Source organism: Artemia franciscana, chromosome 20 (assembly GCF_032884065.1).
Source record: "Artemia franciscana chromosome 20, ASM3288406v1, whole genome shotgun sequence".
NCBI classification, from domain to species: Eukaryota; Metazoa; Arthropoda; class Branchiopoda; order Anostraca; family Artemiidae; genus Artemia; species Artemia franciscana.
The window spans coordinates 651,821-672,363 of record NC_088882.1 but is presented as its reverse complement, the minus strand read 5'-3'; the positions used below and the strand labels follow the sequence as shown (position 1 = coordinate 672,363).

General features: G+C 33.0%; 2 protein-coding genes across 5 annotated transcripts in view; both read right to left on the bottom strand.

The window, feature by feature from the left end:
* Positions 1 to 3,315, bottom strand: part of LOC136040311 (uncharacterized) — a gene marked incomplete at its 5' end in the record, with an annotated part of 8,699 nt that extends 5,384 nt beyond the window's left edge. The window contains one exon of the mRNA XM_065724553.1: positions 4 to 3,315. Within this exon, the coding sequence (XP_065580625.1) occupies positions 4 to 3,315 (3,312 nt within the window). The remainder of the gene's footprint in view (positions 1 to 3) is intronic.
* On the bottom strand, positions 3,307 to 20,543 carry LOC136040244 (uncharacterized). 4 transcript variants are annotated; one of them, XM_065724454.1, is made up of 3 exons: positions 20,434 to 20,543; positions 8,233 to 8,824; positions 3,307 to 7,317 (listed from the first exon to the last, which is right to left on the bottom strand). In XM_065724454.1, exon 3 carries the CDS (start codon positions 7,231 to 7,233, stop codon positions 3,316 to 3,318), a length of 3,918 nt encoding a protein of 1,305 aa, XP_065580526.1. In that variant the 5' UTR covers positions 7,234 to 7,317; positions 8,233 to 8,824; positions 20,434 to 20,543; the 3' UTR covers positions 3,307 to 3,315. The 4 variants fall into 4 exon arrangements, with proteins under 4 accessions (XP_065580526.1, XP_065580525.1, XP_065580527.1 ...); XM_065724453.1 differs by having other exon boundaries at positions 8,572 to 8,824; XM_065724455.1 differs by having other exon boundaries at positions 8,649 to 8,824.

The window sequence follows — 20,543 nt, the reverse complement described above, 5'->3', positions numbered from 1 at the left end:
TTGAAATCTTTTTAGCATTTCTAGCAATTTACTTGCAACAATTTTTTGTCCATTAGCTATAGCAACTACCAATAATTTATCGCCTTGATTATTACAAGCATTTGTTATAGCTAAGACCTCATTAGGTTTTATTTCTTCAAGTCGGCTGATCGATTCAACATTACCATTTTTTATATCTCTAAACAGTTCTTCGATTAATTTCAGCAAATTAATAACTTTCTGGTCCTTAGAAAGGTCAATAGGTAGTTTCCCATCTTTGTTCTCAATGTTATAAGTTGCACCATGATTTAATAAAGATTTTACAATTTCCAAGGAGCCGTTTTTAGCGGCAATATGAAGAGATGTGGTACCACTAACAGTAGTTTTAGCATTAATGAAGTCATTTAATTTGTCGCGACCGATATTCTCTAACAAAACATCAACAATTTCTTTGTTACATTTGGAAGTAGCAGTGTGCAAGGGTGTATTACCTTTATTAGTTGTTTGATTAACATTAGCTCCGTTTCTTATCAAGGTATTGACAATATCTAAGTCTCCATAGTCAACAGCAAAATGCAACGTTGTTCTTCCATCAATATCTTTGTCATTGGGATCAACCCCATCTTTTAAAAGACGCTGAACAGTTTGTCTATCACCTTTACTAGCAGCAATGTTGATATCTTTCTGCAAATAACGAAGAATCTCTGATGCTTCCTGACCGTCAAGTTTCAATTTAAATTTAATTACTTCTAACTTCCTTAAAATATCTAAAGTATTCGGATGACTTGGTCCAAAAACAGCTTTGATTTGATCAAAACATTCACTGTAGACTTTAAGTGCTCTGATCAACTTAAATTGAGCAAATAGAATGTTTCCAATGTTGTACTGAGTACCTAAGGTTTCTGGATGATTCGGTTGCATAACTTCTTTTTGGATCCTTAAAACTTCTTGATAAGTATCCAAGGCTTGATGCTGTTTATTTTGTTTGAAAAGTACTCCAGCAATGCTATTTAATGTTCTCAAGGTATCCGTATGATTAACACCGAGAAATATTTTCCTCTTTTCAAAAACCTCTTTATAGATTTTTAAGGACTCTTCTAATTTACCTTGTTTAGTTAATACCATTGCTATATTGTTTTTGGCACTAACAGTCTTTGGATTATTTGCACCTAGTCTATCTTTCTGCTTTTCAAAAACTATAATGTTGATATTTAGCGCTTCCTCATATTTTCCCAGACAATTCAATACTAAAGCCATACTAAACATAGTATTTAAGGTATCTGAGTGATTTAACCCTAGTGCCTCTTTTTGTTTCTTATAAACTTTTTCATAAATGTCCAAAGATTTTTTATTCTTCCCCTGTCTATGCAGCACTAAAGCGACGGCGCTTCTTGTACTTAAAGTATCCTTACTATCTGAACCCAGAATTTCACTTTGCTTCTGAAGAACACCTTCAAGTATATTTGATGCTTCTTCATACATTCCTTGTTTATATAGCATTTTGGCTATTTCTGTTTGAATATCTAATATACCAGGATTGTCTGGTCCTAGAATTTCTTTTCTTCTTTCCAATACACTTTTCAAAATCCTTAAGGCCTTTTGGTAGCTTCCTTTACAAACGAGCTTTGAGGCTGTATTAATCTGAGCAGATACTTCTTCTTGGAATATTTCCTTTAACTGTTGGACTTCAGGAAAGTTACTTTGTATTGCAGCAGTTATTAATGTTTGGTTCTCTCTGTTACGAGCACTCATAATTGCTTTTATTGTATCAATATCCTTTATTTTGTTTAGGTCACGAATAACTTCAACATCATACTCTTTAACTTTTCTAAATGACTCACTTATTAAGTAGAAAAGTCTAGTTATATCATTATCTACACATAAATCTGATGGTGTTTTTTCACTGTCAGAAACGTCATTATATACTGCACCATAGGACAACAAAACTTTTACAATTTTTATATGAGAAAATTTTGCTGCATAATGTAAAGGTGTATATTTCTTTCTACCAACCACGCTGGGATTGGCTTTATTATGCAAAAGAAGCTTGACAATTCCTTCATAGCCTTTCCATGCAGCATAATGTAATGGTGTCCCACCGTTAATATTTCTTGCATCAACAATGGATCCTGATTTGATACATTTTTCAACTTCTGAAGACTTATTCTGTTTAACAGATTTAAATAACATTTCAGTTGATGTTAGTAAATCGATTGTGTCTTGGTTGGTACTCATTTCGATAGGTTTTCTATTAAGCTTATCAACCAGATTATAAATTGCACCATTTCTTAATAAAACTTCAATAGCGTCTTTACAACCAAACTCAGCAGCTATATGCAAAGGACTTGAGCCTGAGATATCTTTTGCGTTGATGTCAGCACATTTAGATATCAAATACTTTATAACCTCTAAATGACCCTTAATTGCAGCATAATGCAATAATGTTTGATTGGCTAAACCAGTGTCATTAATATTAATTCCTTTACTAAGGAAAAAATGCACGATATCTTTATGACCTTCTCTAGCTGCAATGTCAATAGGCTTTGAGCCAGATTTATTTAAAGCGTTGATGCTTGACCCTTCACCTACAAGATATCTTACAATTTCTAATCTATTTTCCTGTGAAGCAATATGCAAAACTGTAAAATCATCGGTACCTTTAGTATCTATATAAATTTTTCCATGTTGCAGCAATAATTTCACTACTTCCAAATGACCAAGTGCAACTGCTAATTCTAAGGGTGTTCTTCTCTCATTGTCCTTTATGTTAATTTTTGTTCCATTGCTTAGTAAGATTTCAACAACATTAGTATATCCATTTCCTGCGGCTTCATGTAATGGAGCACTTCCTTCGATATTTTGAACATTGACATTAGCATTGTTTGATATTAAAACTTCAGTCGCTTCTTCATGGCCGTATTGTGCTGTAATATGTAATGGTGTTGACCCATCAGTAGTAATAGCATCAACAGTAGCTCCACAAGCTATTAGAAGATTTATTATCTCTGTGTGACCTCCTATAGCAGCAGAGTGTAATGGAGCAGTGGGATTATTTTCAGTACACCTAATGTTAATACAGGCCTTATTTTTTAACAACATCTCTACAATATCCTTAAAACCAGACAGGGCTGCCAATGAAAGAGCCATACAACCCTCTGTATTAACTTCAGCTCTATTTTCTATTAAAACTTTGACAATCTCCTTGTTATTATTCTTAATAGCAGAGATCAATGGTGTTATCTTGTTGTATTTAACGTTAACATTGGCCCCATTTGCAACCAGAATTTCAACTATTTCCTTGTGACCTCTTTCTACAGCGATATTTAATGGTGTGTATTACATTCTATCTGCAATAGCATTCATATTAACTTCAGCTTTATTTTTTATTAAAAGGTTAACTGCATCTTTGTGGCCCCCTAGAACAGCTGCATCTAACGGTGTAAGACCAAATTCTGCTTTAGCGTTTACTTCAGCTTTATTTTCTATCAAGGAAACAATAGCATCTAAATTGCCATTGCTAGCTGCTACATGTAACGGTGTCATTTCATTATTAGATCTAGCATTGACTTCAGCTTTTTTCTGTAAAAGAAGGTCAATGACATCTCTGGTGCTGCTCACAGCAGCTACATGAAGTGCTGTTTTACCATTAATGTCCTGAGCTCTAACTTGAGCTTTATTTCTTAATAAGAGTTCAATAATATCTTTGTGACCATTCATAGCAGCTATATGTAGTGGGGTTTCTTTTGTTTCGGTTTTATGATTAATTTCTGCTCCTTTGCTTATTAAAATCTCAGCAATTGCCTTGCACCCACTCGCTGCTGCGTAGTGTAATGGCGTAGCATTATGTTTATCTTTAGCAAAAAGAGTGGCCCCATGCTCAAGGAGAGTCGCAACTATTTTTACTTGACAACTCAGTACTGCCAAATGTAGTGGTGTTAGACCATCCACAGTGGCAATATTAGCATTTGCATTATTTCTTAGTAAGGCTGATACAATTTTGTCATGTCCATCTTCTGCTGCATAGTGTAAAGGAGATTTATTATAGCCTTTATCAACAGCATCAATGTTAGTTCTATACTCTATTAAAATATCAACTATATGCTCGTGACCCTTTTTTGTGGCATAATGTAATGGTGTACAACCTTCAATAACTGCAGCGTTTACATCTGCTCCCATTTGTATTAAAGCCTTTACTACATCAAGGTGACCGTTTAATGCTGCTAAATGTAACGGTGTTATATCTCTGTCGGTTCTGGCATTAACGTCTGCCCTATTTTGAAGGAAAAAATTCACTAGCTCCAAATGACCTCTTGCTGCGGACAGGTGCAATGACGTGAAGCCACCCTGAATCTCGTTGATGTCAAAACTCGCTTCTTTTTTCAGCAAAATCTTAGCAACATCAATAAAATTGTTTCCTACTGCATAGTGTAAAGGGGAACTACCACTGAAATCTTTGACATTAGTATTAGCATTATTTTTCAGCAGAGCTTCGACAACATCTTTGTGACCATTTATAGCTGCAACATGTAGTGCTGTTTTCCCAAAATTATCTGGATCATCAAATGATAAACCTGTTTTTCTTATGAGAAATTCAACAATATTTTTCCTTCCTTGTGCAGCAGCAACATGAAGTGCACTTTGTCCATGCACATCTTTGATGTTGATATCTATATTTTGACCAGAGATAAACTTTATAGCCTCGAGACTGGGTCCTTGAGCAGCAAAATGTAGTGCTGTCGATGAATTAGTACTTCTTCCATTAATATCTGCTCCTTTTCTGAGACAGCTTTTTAAGTCTTTAAGATTTCCTATTTTCAATGCAGCAAACATAGCTTGCTGATTAGATATTATAGTAAGGCTCTGATCATATTTATTTTTCAGTTTGGGAGGATTGTGCTTTACCGACTTGCCAAATGTTATGTTAGTTTTTCTTACATTTTCTCTAATAAGATTTTTAGCGTTTGAAATAACTGCTACTGAGGGATCAGATGACAAAATATCAACTATATCATTATGATGGGCCAAGTGATTTCTCAAACATTTTCCAGTTAACAAAGGAGTGTTTTCATCTAAAAAAGATAAACTGTTTTTCATATGTTTCACTGATTTAGTTAACATAGACAGTATATCGAGAACAAGCATTTCTACAGCTACTTGCAACTTTTTATTCTTTTTGTAGGAAGGAAGCTTTTCTGTTAAGCTAGGAAATAATGTGTTACTTCTTAAAATACCTTCTAGTTCAAACAACTTATGTTCAAGCAAGCTATTATATTTTTCGACTGTTACATTATAACCCTTCCTTTGTTTACATTTTTTAACAAATACACCTTTATCATTCAACCTATCTCTTAGTTTTTCAAGCCATGTAAGGTCACTTTGTCCAAATTCGACTGTAGAAAAAATCTGATAAATCAAATATTTTAGTTCACTTATGTTATCTTCTAGTGTTCTTGACCAAACACTAAGATAAATTTCCCTTAATAGTTCGGAAATGCCTTTCAGATTTTGAGACTCTAATTGGAAAGGAATATTCTCTAGTATTTTATTTGCGGAATCCTTCATTTCTCTAATAACATTATGGTCAATCTTAATTGTGTTGAAAATGGAAAATAGGCTCTTTAAATGTATAATTGCCATAGATGGGTCAGTGCTGATATTCTTTGATTTATTTTCCACCAAATTTCGAATGCTATCAATTTGATCAAATAGCCGTTTTTCATGATCCGTCTTGTTACTTATAGTGTTCCTAAGCTTTTGAATGAGTTTTTCGAGCTTGTTATGTTCTATCGACTTAAAACACTCTGTAAATAGTTCATCTGTTTCATCAGATTCAACTCTAGTAAAAATTCTTGCAACTTCTTTTATGTCTTCCAGGCTTTCACTTTCTTTAATTTTAACTAGCAACGTTCTGATCAATTGTATTTTTTTGCTTTGAAAAATGTCAGTAATTACATCATTGATTCTTTTAAGATCATTTTGAACCCCAACAAAAAAGTTGACATTAGGATTATCCTCAATCTCTATTCTCTTTGAGAGCGAGTATGCATGTGATAAGCAATTACGTAAATCAATGACGATTTTTCTTGTGTCCCTTGGTAATGACAGAAGAAGAAGTTCACATGTAGTCTCAGATAATTTTGGAGATTCTAGAGTGTTTTTTAAATGTTCACCCGTAAATTGTAAGGCCCTTGCAATAATCAATTTCCCTTCCTTTTGTTTAAGATCAGCAGATAATGTTAATTTTATGTAATCACTTATTTTCTTTAAGGAATGAGTATCTCTAATTTGTTTATAATCGCTATACAGTTCTCCGAATTGAGGACAGTTGCTAAGGATCCCTGCGACAACTCGCTCACGATTTATGTTTGGGAGTTTAACAAGTGTTTCTATGTCCACAGATGCCAAATGATCTTTTTCCTCTTTAAGCTTCTCAGCAAAATTTTCTAGGTGGTTAAGCATTTTGTTTTTATTTAAAGTGACATTGAGGAATAAATTGATTTCATGTCGTTTTATGTGAGATGCAACAAAACCGATTAAACAAAATTCTATTTCTTCCCAAGGCAGTCTTTCGTAGGTACATTTCAACTGTCGCTTTAATATTTGAATATTCTGAGCAATAAACTTTGCTACAAATAAAAACTTTTCATCTATTTCTTCTCTTTGATAGTATTCAGCTGTTAACAAGATAATATTTTGAAGTACTAATTCAATCCGCTCTCTTGTGTTATTTAGACTACTCTCGACACTCTTGTCTTGTTCAGAAAAACTAGATAAAAAACGGAGGTCTATTAACTTATTTTCAACAAAAGTTTCTATCTCTTCTGACAACAAAACATTTTGAAGTCTTAATTCCTCGTAAGCTCGTGAAAGAATTTCATCTAATTCACTCAAATGAACAGCAAAGTAATTTCCAGGCCATTTTTCAATGAGTGTGTCAAGAAGTTTCACATTACAAGATCGTATAGCATAATAGAAGGCATTATGGCACGTTTCATCCTTATCACTTGGTACTATTGCAGCTTCTCTTGCGCCAAGGGAGAAGTTACTGAGAATTTTACCATTACTGCTAAGTAGATATTCTAAAATATTCACCTTATTATGTTCACAAGCCAAAATAACTAAATTGGTACTCCCAAAAGGGTTGTTAAAACTGAGTAGCTCCCTTGTTTTTTCCAGGTTTCCTTCCCGAACCGCATTAATTAAACAGTAATTTATATCTTCATTGATCATCATAGTTACTTTCAGCTTTGACATCAGTTATTCACTGTTATCTAATTTGTTAGGAATACTGTCCTTGAACTGAACTTTCTTTGAAATATGGATTTCGTCTGTTATCCTCTAGAAAGAAAGAAAAAACAACTGCATTATATACAAACACATCTAATACCACACATATTGCAATACTTTAATATTGCACACAACAATGGATGAACTAAAAGGAAGGCTGATTGTTTAGAGTTACCTAAAATTTAAATTATAGCTTAGGAATTTTGTTTCAAAATAAAAACCAAAGTAATCAACATTTCATCAACTAACGAGCAACAGAATTGTAATGACAAGCAAAATAGCTGGATTTAATAAAATATTTTTCAGACTATGTCTTCATAGGATAATTAACGAGCAATGTTGGTGCCATATATTGTTTATTTGTTTCTTCTATTTAAAAATAAATAACGAAAAGAAGCAATAATAAAGTGTAAGATGATTAGATACATAAGCAATGTAAAAAGAGAAATTAAAAACGAGCGGAAATTACTATGATTGAATAAGTAGAACCTAAAATGCACAGAAATTGAAAAAAAAAACTTAATAGTTAAACCTACAAAATTAACTTTAATAAAAATTAAATTAACTTAAAGACAAACTAATAGTTACACTAATTACTTAAACTTAAAAAGAAGAGATAAAACTATGATTAAAATAATATTACCTATAAAGAACCAAAAAAAGACAAGTGAGAATAGAGTTGCCGTCCAATCCAACTTACACAAGGCTATTGTGTTAATATTGTTTCTCTGAGAAACAAAATATACTCGTATCAACTTTACTTTTCATTGTAAAACTAAATGATTATCAAAACTCCTGTTTTTATAGGTCATTTTTGGAACCCTGTCGATTCTATTACGTAAAAATAACGGGAAATAGATTTTCCCCTGTTTTCCTTTCATATGAAATCGCAGTTTTTGTTGCGCCAAGAGAGAAGCTACTCGGAATTTTACCATTACTGCAAAGTAGGTATTCTAAAATATTCACCTTATTATGTTCACAAGCTAAAATAACTAAATTGGTACTCTCCAAAGGGTTATGAAAACTGAGTAGCTCCCTCGTTCTTTCTAGGTTTCCTTCCCGAACCGCACCAAGTAAACAGTAATTTATATCTTTATTGATCATTATAATTACTTTCGTCTTTGACTTCCGTTGTTCACTGGTAACTAGTTTGTTAGGTATACTCTCCTTGAACTGAACGTTCTATACGTTCTGAACGAATACTGAACTTAACAAATACGGCAATATAGCGGTTTCTCTTATGAATAAAAAGGAATTACGGTAAATGTTACCATTACTACTAAGTAGATGTTCTAAAATGTTCACCTTATTATGTTCACAAGCTAAAATAATTTTATTGCTACTCTCAACAGAGCTATTATCATTGATTAACTCCCTCGTACTTTTTAGGTCTCCTTGACCAGCAGCTTCAATGAAACGGTAGTTTATATCCAGATTGCTAAGCATTGTTACTTTAGTCCGTGACTTAAGCTTTCAGAATATTTGCTTCCATTAATTTAATAAGAATGCTGTCCTTGAATTGAATCTTCTTTTCACAATTAATGCCGTATGATATCCTCTAGAAAGAAAAAAACAGTGCATAATATATGAACACATTGAAATACCACAATAATTCCAATGCATACATTTAATGCATGCAATTTTGCATTAAATCATGGTTTGCTAATGCATTTTATCAAATCATTTTGCATTTAAAAAAAGCCATATCTTTCATTGCTGTTTTGAAATCAGCAATTGCACTCCCAGCCAAAGGCAGTGAATCAAGTAACGCCAACCATTGATCAACATGCGAAAAAGTTCTTAAGGGTTTAACATTTAAAATGTAGACTGATTATTCCAAATTTTCCAAATAGAAAATTTATCAATGTTTAAATAGCTAGTGAACAACGAAATCTGTCATTTAAAATCATTTAGCTTTTCAAATAAGCCATAAATCTTCTGGCTGATTTAAAATGGCGAATAATTATTGAAAATTTACATAAAATTAAAGTTATAACCATTATTAACTTTACACTCTTAGCTCGAAAAATTAAATACAATTTTGATAATGTTGCAACAACTAATGAATAACAGGATTGTATCAATAAATAAAGATACATAAATTAAATTAAAAGATACTCTCCATTTCAAGGACACCATGGGTACCCCGGTTGTCAAAAATGTGTATCTACAACATTCCATGAAAGGCAAAGCACTCTAAATAGAGCTCTTCAGGGGATGTTAAGAGAGGGATTAGGATTAATTAACAGATACTCCTTGCATCCAAGTCATAAAAAGAACGAAGTTGAAGTTTTTCAAGAATAACTAACGCTTATGTGAAAATTGCAAATTAAAGGGTTTACAGATTCAGATATAGAGAGTGCTAAATGATTTCTCTGTTGTATATTTTTTTTTCTTTCAATTGTGATGTCAATTTGTAGAAATTCCAATAGTAATTATATTGAATAAAGCCAGAGACAATATTGAGATAATCTTATGCATAGTAAGAAATTAAAATAGAATTTCTTTAGTATGTTTTTGTTTCATTATTAAAAAAATTGAACACTGGAGAAATAATTATTATTATTATCAGTAATAGGCTTTGGCAATACAGAACGGCCAGAAACAGATTAAGAAGCTTACTGAAAAATGTATTTTTTTTAATCATAAATTGAGGTTAGCAACATATGAAACGTTGGTAAAAACTTCGTATTAATGTAGATAACAGACCAATTTTAGAATCAGCAACATTTTATTTGCTATCAAAATAGCAAGATGATGAATTTAGTACCTATAAATTCAGCACTATTTCATTTTTATTAGATGAATATTCAACGTAGTATAACAGAATTCAAGAGCAGTTAGTGAAGTTTCTAAGTCAATGGACCGGTAACTTGCTTTAAACATGAAGTTATCATTTTTTTAGTATAAATATAGTTCGTTTTCATTTTGATACATTAGTGACTGTACTGATGATGATTGCCGACTTTGATATCGAAATATTTAGAGCCTTTCTTTATATTTTAGTTTCACTGTTCTCTGTTTTTTTTTCTTTCTCTGTTTTTCCTTACTTTCACTCTTTTTCCGCGTCACTGTCGTCTACTTGCTCCGCTAATACGTTGGTTACAGAAAAATTTCACCAAATTTCTGGTTTTGCTTTACTCCTTCGCAAGAAGGATATAAAGAAAATTTGCTAAGGATATTTTAAGTATTGTAAGTATTTGCTATGTCTGCTTTGGTGGTATCGGACCCACACAGTCGTTTCTAAGTTTGACACCGTTGATATGCCCTCGCGACTGAAACAATTATCTACAGATATATCTCATAAAACTCAGCAAATGATTGGTGTTTTTGACCCTCTTTGGCCATTTTTTGAATTGAGGTAATTTATATATGTAGTAGAACCGTATGTTTTTGATTGTTTTTTCCTGTTTTTCTTTTTTTGTGTATTTACTCCACAGTTTTATGTATTTTTTGGGTTATAAATAAATTAATATTATTATTATTATTACTGTCCAATAAAAGGACATGTCCGAATTTATAATTATTATTTATTTCGTCATAGAAAAGGCAGTGTGGCCATGAAAAAAATAATAACATGATTACTTGCATTTTCAAATGAATGGAAAATACTAAAAAAAATCAAGTCAAACTTAAAACGTAAACAAATTGCTGCATACACGAGTTTGGACCCCACCCAATTGTAAACCTTCCAAAGACTAGTGTTGCTTACACTTTATTAAAAACAAGATATATTAAATTGAATCAAGAATTAACGAGATTTCAAGGAATAAATATCTATCATTTGCTAAATATTCAATTCAGTTTCTTTAATTTCTTCCTGTTTAATTATGCTAAATGTTTGATTTCTTGTTTATGCAATAATTTTGAAAAATGAAGCCTTTTGTGAAAAAGACAAATGTTTTTCAATGAACGCAAATGACACAGTTTTTTCTAAGGATTTGCACTTAGGAAAAGGGTAGTAACCATAATCTTGTTAATACTGATTTCTGTTTATTTTAGAATTGATTCGAGCAATCATTTAAATTTTTATTCGTTTTAGGATCTAATTATTAATTTATATCATAACCTGGTACTTTAATCTTTGATGTAATTATTTGTTTTATTTTCTATTTGCTTTGGGTTCGAATTAATCTTTGGCAGTATTTACTGGTCGGCTGAAGTTTGAATTCTTGAAAAACTTCAATAGTGAATGGCTTAAGCATTAAACGACTCAAATCTCACTTCTTTTTCAATTTCTTTTTAAAAAATTGATCAAATTTAAAAGCTTAGCATTGACTTATATATACTTTATTTCCATTTCTTTCTTCAGCAACGAAGATGACCTAGCAAAGATTTTGCCAAATATTTGCTTTCTCTTTTCTTGTGACTGTTTTTCAACTTGTCAAAAATCATCCATGTTTTGGCTTTTTAATTTTGTTCTTGCGTATATTTTGTTTTCATAATTCATGTATTTATTGAAAATTAATTTACTTTAAAAGGTTATTTTTGTCCTTCTCTTTTTTGAGCGTCAAAAATGACTTGACGAAAGATTTTTCCCAAAATATTTGCTGGTCCTTTAGTGTTTTTTTCTTCTTTATTTTTTTCGTCTTCCATTGGATGTATAGCAACTGAGGTCTTAAATTATAAGTCTGTTAAACAAAAAAAAACAAGTATAAAAACAAGAATGAAGTCAAAAGTAAATACGTAACCTTACAACAGCAAGCTAACTTATAAAGCTTTTCAGAGTCTTTCACGAGCTGTGATATTAGTAAATTTCAGTGTACCATTAAAATTATCTTAAAAGGCAAGGCATAAAAATAAATATTATCTTCAGAATAGTTAAGTCATTAAACAGCATACAAAGATATTTTACTGATTTGCCAGGTATTATCTTGGTTCCACCTATTATTAATCGAAATAAAGAACAAATGAACCAAATTATAAACTCTGGAAATCTGGTTATTTCTCTTTATACATAATAATGGAGCATTTTAAGTTATGTTACAAATTCCTAAGTGAATCTGTAGTCCTAATACTTTCAAGACTGGCTCACTTCAATTTTGTCAGCAAAAGCATTATATAGTATCCTTTTCAGACCAAAAATGAAAGTCAATCATTGGACTGAGGTCATCGTGCAGAAGTGATGCTAAATTCAACGGAAAAGGAAATCAAAGAACAATACAAAAATTTTTTATTTTCATGCTGTTAATAATGTCCTTAAATGGTTCACTTTTACTGTACCGAAAGTCTTATATTTTTTGTGTTAGTATAGTCTTTAAATGGTTCACTTTTACTGTACCAAAACTTCTATATTCCTTGTGTTTTCAGTAAATCACTAGTTTTCTATAATCCTACAATCATAGGAATATATCAAAGGCGTTGTTAAAAAAAATATTTATTTGTATTGTGGTGTTAAGAGAGTGTTAAATTTTCTTTCTTGAATTCCTGCTAAATTTGATTTTTCACTTTATGTATACCTCAACACAATGAAATACTATTCAAAAACTCTACTTACTCCCGTTACCCGTTTGAAGTTCTCGATTATCGATTCCTTAGAGAGGCGGAGATTCATTGAGTATGTTTAATGGTATATAATCATTAGCACTAGTGTAGGATATAAATAATAATTGCCTTAGAAATAATACCAGAAATTCAAAAAAATTAAACACCAAAATTGAAAACAAAACAAAATTCAAACACCCAATTAAAATAATGAGACAATTGCTTCCTGAAAAATGCCGTTTTAACTCCTCTCCAGCCTATCGGCTTGTTGAAATTCTGGGCACTTATGAAGAGGATGGTCAAAGACTGGGGTCCCCTTGAGTGGTCAGAGAAAGGGTTGGATTTGAGAAGCAGTTTGACAAAGGTTGGGGACCCTCTGCAGCAGGACACTCAGCAGAAAGGTCAAAAGAGGCATTTCAAAGAAATAAATGTTTCATTGTTTTAAGATTTAGCGTGTTGAATCTTCTTAGTGTCTTTTTAGTGTGATTTGGTGAGTTTTTTGGGTTATATATGAAGCTGAAAAGTAATGTTGTGAGTTAGAAATATGTGTGCTCCAATTTTGAAAAACGGATTTAAGAGGAATATCAAGAATCGAGCTTGGTCTGGATTAACAAAATAAAGCCTTTTGAATTGTATTTGGGTATTCATAAAATCGAAATGTAATGTTGAGAGTGAAAAAGATGTCTTTTTAAAGAAATAGCTATTTAATTTATTTTGTAATGATTTAGTGTATTTTTTTTAATTCAGTGTTTTGAATATTGATTTTATTTCAAGTTTGATGTTTCATTTTTTGTTTAATATAATTTTAGTTTTAATTTTTTCTCGTTCATGTTCTTGTATAGTTTTTAAGGGAAGAATGATTGAATTCTTGTTCTAGTGCTGTTGATGGTTTACCATTATATATACTCATTGAATCGCTGCCTCTTTAAGAACTCTATAATTAAGGAATATAAATGGGTACCGAACACTTTATATAATTTACATGCTTTGTTCTTTAATTCATAATGCTTGGTCTTGGGGCATAAATAGTCGAAAATAATGTTGGAAGTAAAAAAGATGTGTTCCCCAATTTTTAGTGCAGGATCTTGGAGGAAAAAAAAATACCAATTTGTTCTGAATTAATAAAATAAAGCCTTTTGAATAGTATTGTGGTATAAATAAATATGAAAAGTAATTTTGGGAGTGTAAAGATGTGTAATCCAACTTGAAAAAGCGGATTTAGGAAGAATATCAAGAAACGAATTTATTCTGAATTAATATCATAAACCTTTTTGAATATTATTTATGAATTATTAGTATGTTCTGAACTAGACACTATACAATGTCTCAGTACACCCCATATCTCTCAATTGAGTGTTTACATATGCCTCCCATCTCTCAATAGAGTGTACTAGTGTGTCCTCTATCTGTTAACGAAGTGTCTCAGTATGCCCCCTATCTCTGAATGCAAAGTCAATAAATCCACTATGCTCTAATGCAATGTGTATATTTCCCATATAATCCAATACACTGTATCAAAATGCTCCAATACAATGTATCAAGAATATTAATATGATTTAATCTAGTGAGTTGAGGACTCTGCTATGGCGCAATGCAATGTTCTGAACACTTCCCTTTTTTTCTAACAATATCGTGAGGATTCCACTAGTTTCCCTTAAAATGTCACGAGGACTCCACTATTTCCCTATGAAAAATCGTAAAGACAAAACTGGCTAATTTTGACAAAACATAAAAATGCGAAGAAGTAAAAAACCGAGGACAATAACAATTAGTGACAAAACTAAAAACTAACATTAACAGCCAGTGATCCCTTGGTAGATGACAAAAAAATTTTTCACTGTTCAATAATATGTTCCAAAACTGAGTGACAAACTGGGAAGAATCCTTAAGAATCTTAACTTTAATGTCACATTTAAAAATATAAATACAATACAGAGATTTTTCGACTGCGACAAAAATAAAACCAGCCCCATTCTGGGTAGCCGTGTTTACAGAATTCCCTGTTCTTGTGGTTATTTTTATGTTAGTAGATACCAACAGCAATTAGTGGAGAGGCTATTGGAAGGCAGGTCGTTAATCAAATTGAAATGGGGTTACGCCAAAGGCCCGAGACTTTTGATTCCACCTTGGCTCAACGTGTCTATGACATCCTAAAACATTTCATTGTGTTTGATAATACCTCCATTATTATTCCTGTTGAAGGGCTCATCCAAGATTTCAGGAAGGCAGTTGAAATAAAGAAGCACATTCACGTAGAAGTCGCCCTCAATAGAGATACTGGAGATACTTTTCTAAGCTCCATTCATGATGAAATAATTAACTCCGATCGTTTTTATATCCGTCCACAAAATTATGTTTCGCAATCAAATTGAATCCTTTATAATACCCATCCTGGCAAGCTATCAGCCTTTAAATGTACTTTATGTAAGATGAAACTGCGAAATGTCATTTAGTCTTGTATTTTATTCAATTACCCATTTACTTTTATTGTGAAAGGGTCATCTTATTTTAGTTCTGTGTTTGTTTTAAGGTTTGTATCTCTTATACATACGACTAAGGACGTCCCGACGGTAAAGACCCCGAAAATGTAAAATCTCTTTTCAAAGCAGCATAAGGTAATCCCAAATAAGTCACTATTGGCGAAGACTGGAAAATAACACCATTGCCACAATCGAAAGTCGCCCTGACATTATCCTCTAAGCAATTTACAACAAGAAATTGACATTTTTCAAAAATTATAGAAAGGCCCAAATATTCTAAATAAATAATTAAAATATTAAAATAAGAAACAAGACTAGACTTGGATCGGCTTAGAAGGATAATGTCCTCAGCATATGCAACGTATGACACATTTCGAGATAATGAAACAAAAGAGCGAGAAAGAAAATTAAGGGCATTAGCTTAACATGAATTGAATATAAAAGGAGAAATTATTCCTCCTTGTCTAACTCCTCTACCCACTTGAATTAATTTGGACTGAGCTAAAGACGAACTCAGACAAATACGGATCTTTAATCCAGAATACCAGGAGGGAAGGACTCGAATGACAGCTAGGGGCAATCCGGCAAGGATTAAAGCGAGCAGTGAAGATGCATCAGAATTGTTATCAAAGGCCCCTTTAATATCAACCAAGAGGGTGTATAGTGGTTGATTAGAAATTCCCGCTTCTTCAATAACTTTGCTGAAAGATGCATGGGTGTGGTCACATCACAAACGTCTCTTGAAACCAAATTGATTAGAACCAATGTCCAGAATTTCAAAAGGATCCTTCAAACACAACTCAAACACTTTCCCAATCGTAGAACCCCTAGTAATTGACCTCAAAGAACTACAAGATGACAAGTCTTTCTTCCCGCTCTTAGGAATAGACGTAACTATGCCAATATAGAATGACAATGATACTAAACAAGTAGTAAGTAAAAGGTTGAAAAATGCCAGTAGAGTATTAAGAAAAGAAGAAAAAGTAAGTTTCAGGTGATCAGAAAATACGCCATCATGATCCATAGCTGACTGCGCCTTAAACATTTTGATAGCTTTACGTAGCATATTCTCATATATCCTGTAATCAGTTGAACAATTCTTCAACCTTTCATCTAATTGCGACGCAACACTATTAGAATCATGCGAAGTTAACAACTTAGAAAAATACTTTTCCCACTCTTTTAGCGATGGTGTGGAATTAATATCAGGCGTGTTAGTCCGCCTATTGACTCGGAGAGCTTTCCAAAGTTTAGGAAGCTTATTACCTGAAATACGAACTGGGGAAGGACGAGAAGGCAAAGGGGGTAAAAGGAACTGAAGCAGCATGTGGTCACAAACGGGGAAATCTTCGATTACACAGGCAAAGGATCACTTGGGTTAGAAGAAAAAACACGATCAAAATTAATTGTACTACCACTTCAATGAATATAAGCAAAATTCTGGGACTTCGGGAAAACAGAAAAATTAGGAAGGCAAGATGATAAAATTGCACCCCGTTCATTCGCTATATTTGAGTCACAGTTACCTTTAGATCAGAACTGAACTTCGATGCATCTTGACAAGGTACCAATGCTATAACACTATCCTTAGTTGCTTGAACATAGTGAATATTTGCACACCCTGTCTTGCGACAGACAGGATCCTTCAGTAGGAGAGCGGGTGTTTTTTTTTTTTTTATAATTATGGTCTTTAATGGAACAGTCTTTAGTGGGAGAAGTGGCCATTCTTGGAGGGCCACAGTGGGGGGATTGAGATCAAGATCATTACCAGGCGTTATTTTTTTCTCCAAATTAGATTCAATACACTCGAAAGAAGACAGAGTTTTTTCAAGCTTCGTAAACAAGTTTATCAAGCCGGACACTGATGTCAGGCTTTAATACTGGAGATTTTTTGAAGCTCCGTGGGACGATTACAGGCCATAGCATCAATATATATAATCAATATATATTATATATAATCAATATATAAATCAAGTTCTACTATAACACGCATTATGTCCGAGGCGGTAGTCTTTTCAGCTGCTTTCCTCTCCTTTCTTGCAATCTACCAGCTTTACGACAGAGACTTGCGAGCAGCATTTTTGCTACATTCAACTCTTCTAAGCGATAGAATCCTGCCATTGCACGACTTGAAATAGATATTTCATCAACGCTTATTCTGGCTTTCAGCGAATCAAACAGTTCGTGGTAACGAACTGTAGTAAGGAGCGACCCGGCTCAATAGTAACCAAAACTCTAAAAAATTGAACTTTGATATCAATAGCTACATCAAAAGAATCGCATTTTAATGCTGATTTTAAATATATAAGTTTCATCAAGTTTAGTCTTACCTATCAAAAGTTACGAGCCTGAGAAAATTTGCCTTATTTAGGAAAATAGGGGGAAACACCCCCTAATAGTGGTAGGATCTGAACGAAAATGACACCGTCAGATTCAGCGTATCAGAGAACCCTACTGTAGAAGTTTCAAGCTCCTACCTACAAAAATGTGGAATTTTGTATTTTTTGCCAGAGGACAAATCACGGGTGCGTGTTTATTTGTTTGTTTTTTTTTTTTGTTTTTTTTTTCTTTTCCCCAGGGGTCATCGTATCGACCGAGTGGTCCTAGAATGTCGCAAGAGAGCTCATTCTAACGGAAATGAAAAGTTCTAGTGCCCTTTTTAAGTGACCAAAAAAATTGGAGGGCATCTAGGCCCCCTCCCACGCTCATTTTTTTCCCAAAGTCAACGGATCAAAATTTTGAGATAGCCATTTTGTTCAGCATAGTCGAAAATCATAATAACTATGTCTTTGGGGATGACTTACTCCCCCACAGTCCCTGGGGGAGGGGCTGCAAGTTACAAACTTTGACCAGTGTTTACATATAGTATACAGACGTTTTTAGGGGGATTTTATTTTGTTTGGGGGTGGGGCAGAGGGGGGTGGGCTATGTTGGAGGATCTTTCCTTGGAGGAATCTGTCATGGGGGAAGAAAAATTCAATGACAAGGGCGCAGGATTCTCTAGCATTACTATAAGAAAACAATGAAAAATAAACATGAAAACGTTTTTTCAAATGAAAGGAAGAAGTAGCATTGAAACTTAAAACGAACAGAGATTATTACGCATATGAGGGGTTCTAAAAATACTTTAGCATAAAGAGCGAGGTATTTAGGAGGAGATAAATACCTTGCTCTTTATGCTAAAATATTTTTAGTAATTTCAACTATTTATTCTACGTCCTTTCTGATTCAGGGGTCATTCTTAAAGAATTGGGACAAAACTTACGATTTAGTGAAAAGAGCGAGGTATTAACGAGGGTACAAACCCCCTCGTATACATAATAAAAATAAAAGGTTATGAAAGTTTGTTACGTAAGTTAATTCTTAAGTTACGTATATTTTTTACTAATAAAAACGTTCATTAAAAATTAAAAGTTCTAGTTGCCTTTTTAAGTAACAGAAAAATTGGAGGGCAACTAGGCCTCCTTCTCCACCCCTTATTTCTCAAAATCGTCTGATCAAAACTAAGAGAAAGCCATTTAGCCAAAAAAGAATTAATATACAAATTTCATTTTAATAATTTATGTGCGGAGAGCCAAAACCAAACATGCATTAATTCAAAAACGTTCAGAAATTAAATAAAAAAAAACTAATTTTTTTAGCTGAGAGTAAGGAGCGACATTAAAACTTAAAACGAACAGAAATTACTCCGTATATGAAATGAGTTGTCCCCTCCACAATCCCTCGCTCTTTACGCTAAAGTTTGACTCTTTGCCACAATTCTACTTTTTAAGACAATTAAAAGCTTTAGCGTAAAGAGCGAGGGAGGGGACAACTCATTTCATATACAAAGTAATTTCTGTTCGTTTTAAGTTTTAATGTCGCTCCTTACTTTCAGCTAAAAAAATTAGTTTTTTTTTATTTAATCAAGAGCAAAGAATAATATCGAATTATATGCAAAATTCTTGTCTCTGACACAAACGTCTTATCAAAATCTTATGCATTGAGCGGCTGACTTGTGACGTCACAAGCCGGGGGCAAAAGCTCCAGGGATGTAATTCGGCCAAAAATTAAATATGAGAGTGAAAAGGAATTTACACCATCCAGGGAGTAACCCCCTGAACAACGGCTTAGGATGCAATCATGCCGAAAAATTAAGGTTGAAAAAAAGAGTGTTCACGCTATTCAGATAGCAACCTACCTAAAAAGAGTATTGAATGCAAGCCTGTCGAATAAGGTAAGGTTGAGAGTGTTAAAGGAGTTTATGCCAGAAAAGCAGCCCGGGATACTGCTGCAAAGTAAGCTTAAGAGTACAATGGGAGTTTACACCATGCAGAGAGTAACCCTCTGGAAAGTTGCGTTGGAAGCAATCTTGCCAAGAAAGGAAGGTTGAGTTTGAAAAACAGTTTACACCATGCACAAAGTAACCCCCTGAAAAGAAGCCCTGTGTACTAATGAAAAAATATGGTTAAGAGTGAAAAATAATTTTACGCCATACAGAAAGTAAACACCTGATAAGTAACCCGGAATGGGTTGTTGCCGAAAAAGTAAGATTGAGAGTTAAAAAGGATATTACGCCTGGTATAGAATAGCCTCCTGAAAAGTAGACTGGGATCCAATTTTCCTCGTAATTCCCTCGTAATTGTACAATTTTGCTCGTAAGTATCGATCTTGCTATAGCCAAAACGGCTAGTATTGACATAGCAACAAGCTAGGAAAAACTTTTTTGTACAAGCATATTCACTAATAGACAAACTTATTATTAGAGCTCTTTATTATTAAAACAGTAGTATGTATGCTTCAAAATGATTTGTCTAAGGATTAATTTTACAAACTCATAAACAAATACGTTTCAGGAGATTGTGTTCACTTATGGTAAAATTCGAATTGGCTCTTAGGTTAATGGTTAGAAGATATAAGATTTTGTTTACACACAATAAAAACTAAGCGTCATGATTGTTCCTAGCAGAAAGGTTGGGATCTAAAAAAACGGCTAGTATAGTGACACTAGCAACTAGTAAAGCTATAATTTCTTTGCTTGTGCAGTAAACTTCAATCAGTATTGCTGCGCCAAAAAAATAACATTTCCAAAAAAATAAAATAACCAAAAAAAGGTAACACTTGTGTCTGACTATAGTTTTCTAAGGAAGGAGCAATTTTCATGTGCATGTCGCTTGATCCTTTTCTTTTATATTAAAACCCAAATAGGAAAAATTGAACTTACAGTTTGACTAGTTAATGTCGCCGGATACTTCCTTCTAAAATACAAATTACTGGACGAAAGAACTTCTAATAGATTACAGGAAAGAGAGCAAAAATAAAACTGTTTATTTT

Excerpts from the sequence above, each read along its gene's own strand:
- LOC136040244 (XM_065724454.1), bottom strand. The coding sequence starts at position 7,233 with ATGTCAAAGCTGAAAGTAACTATGATGATCAATGAAGATATAAATTAC.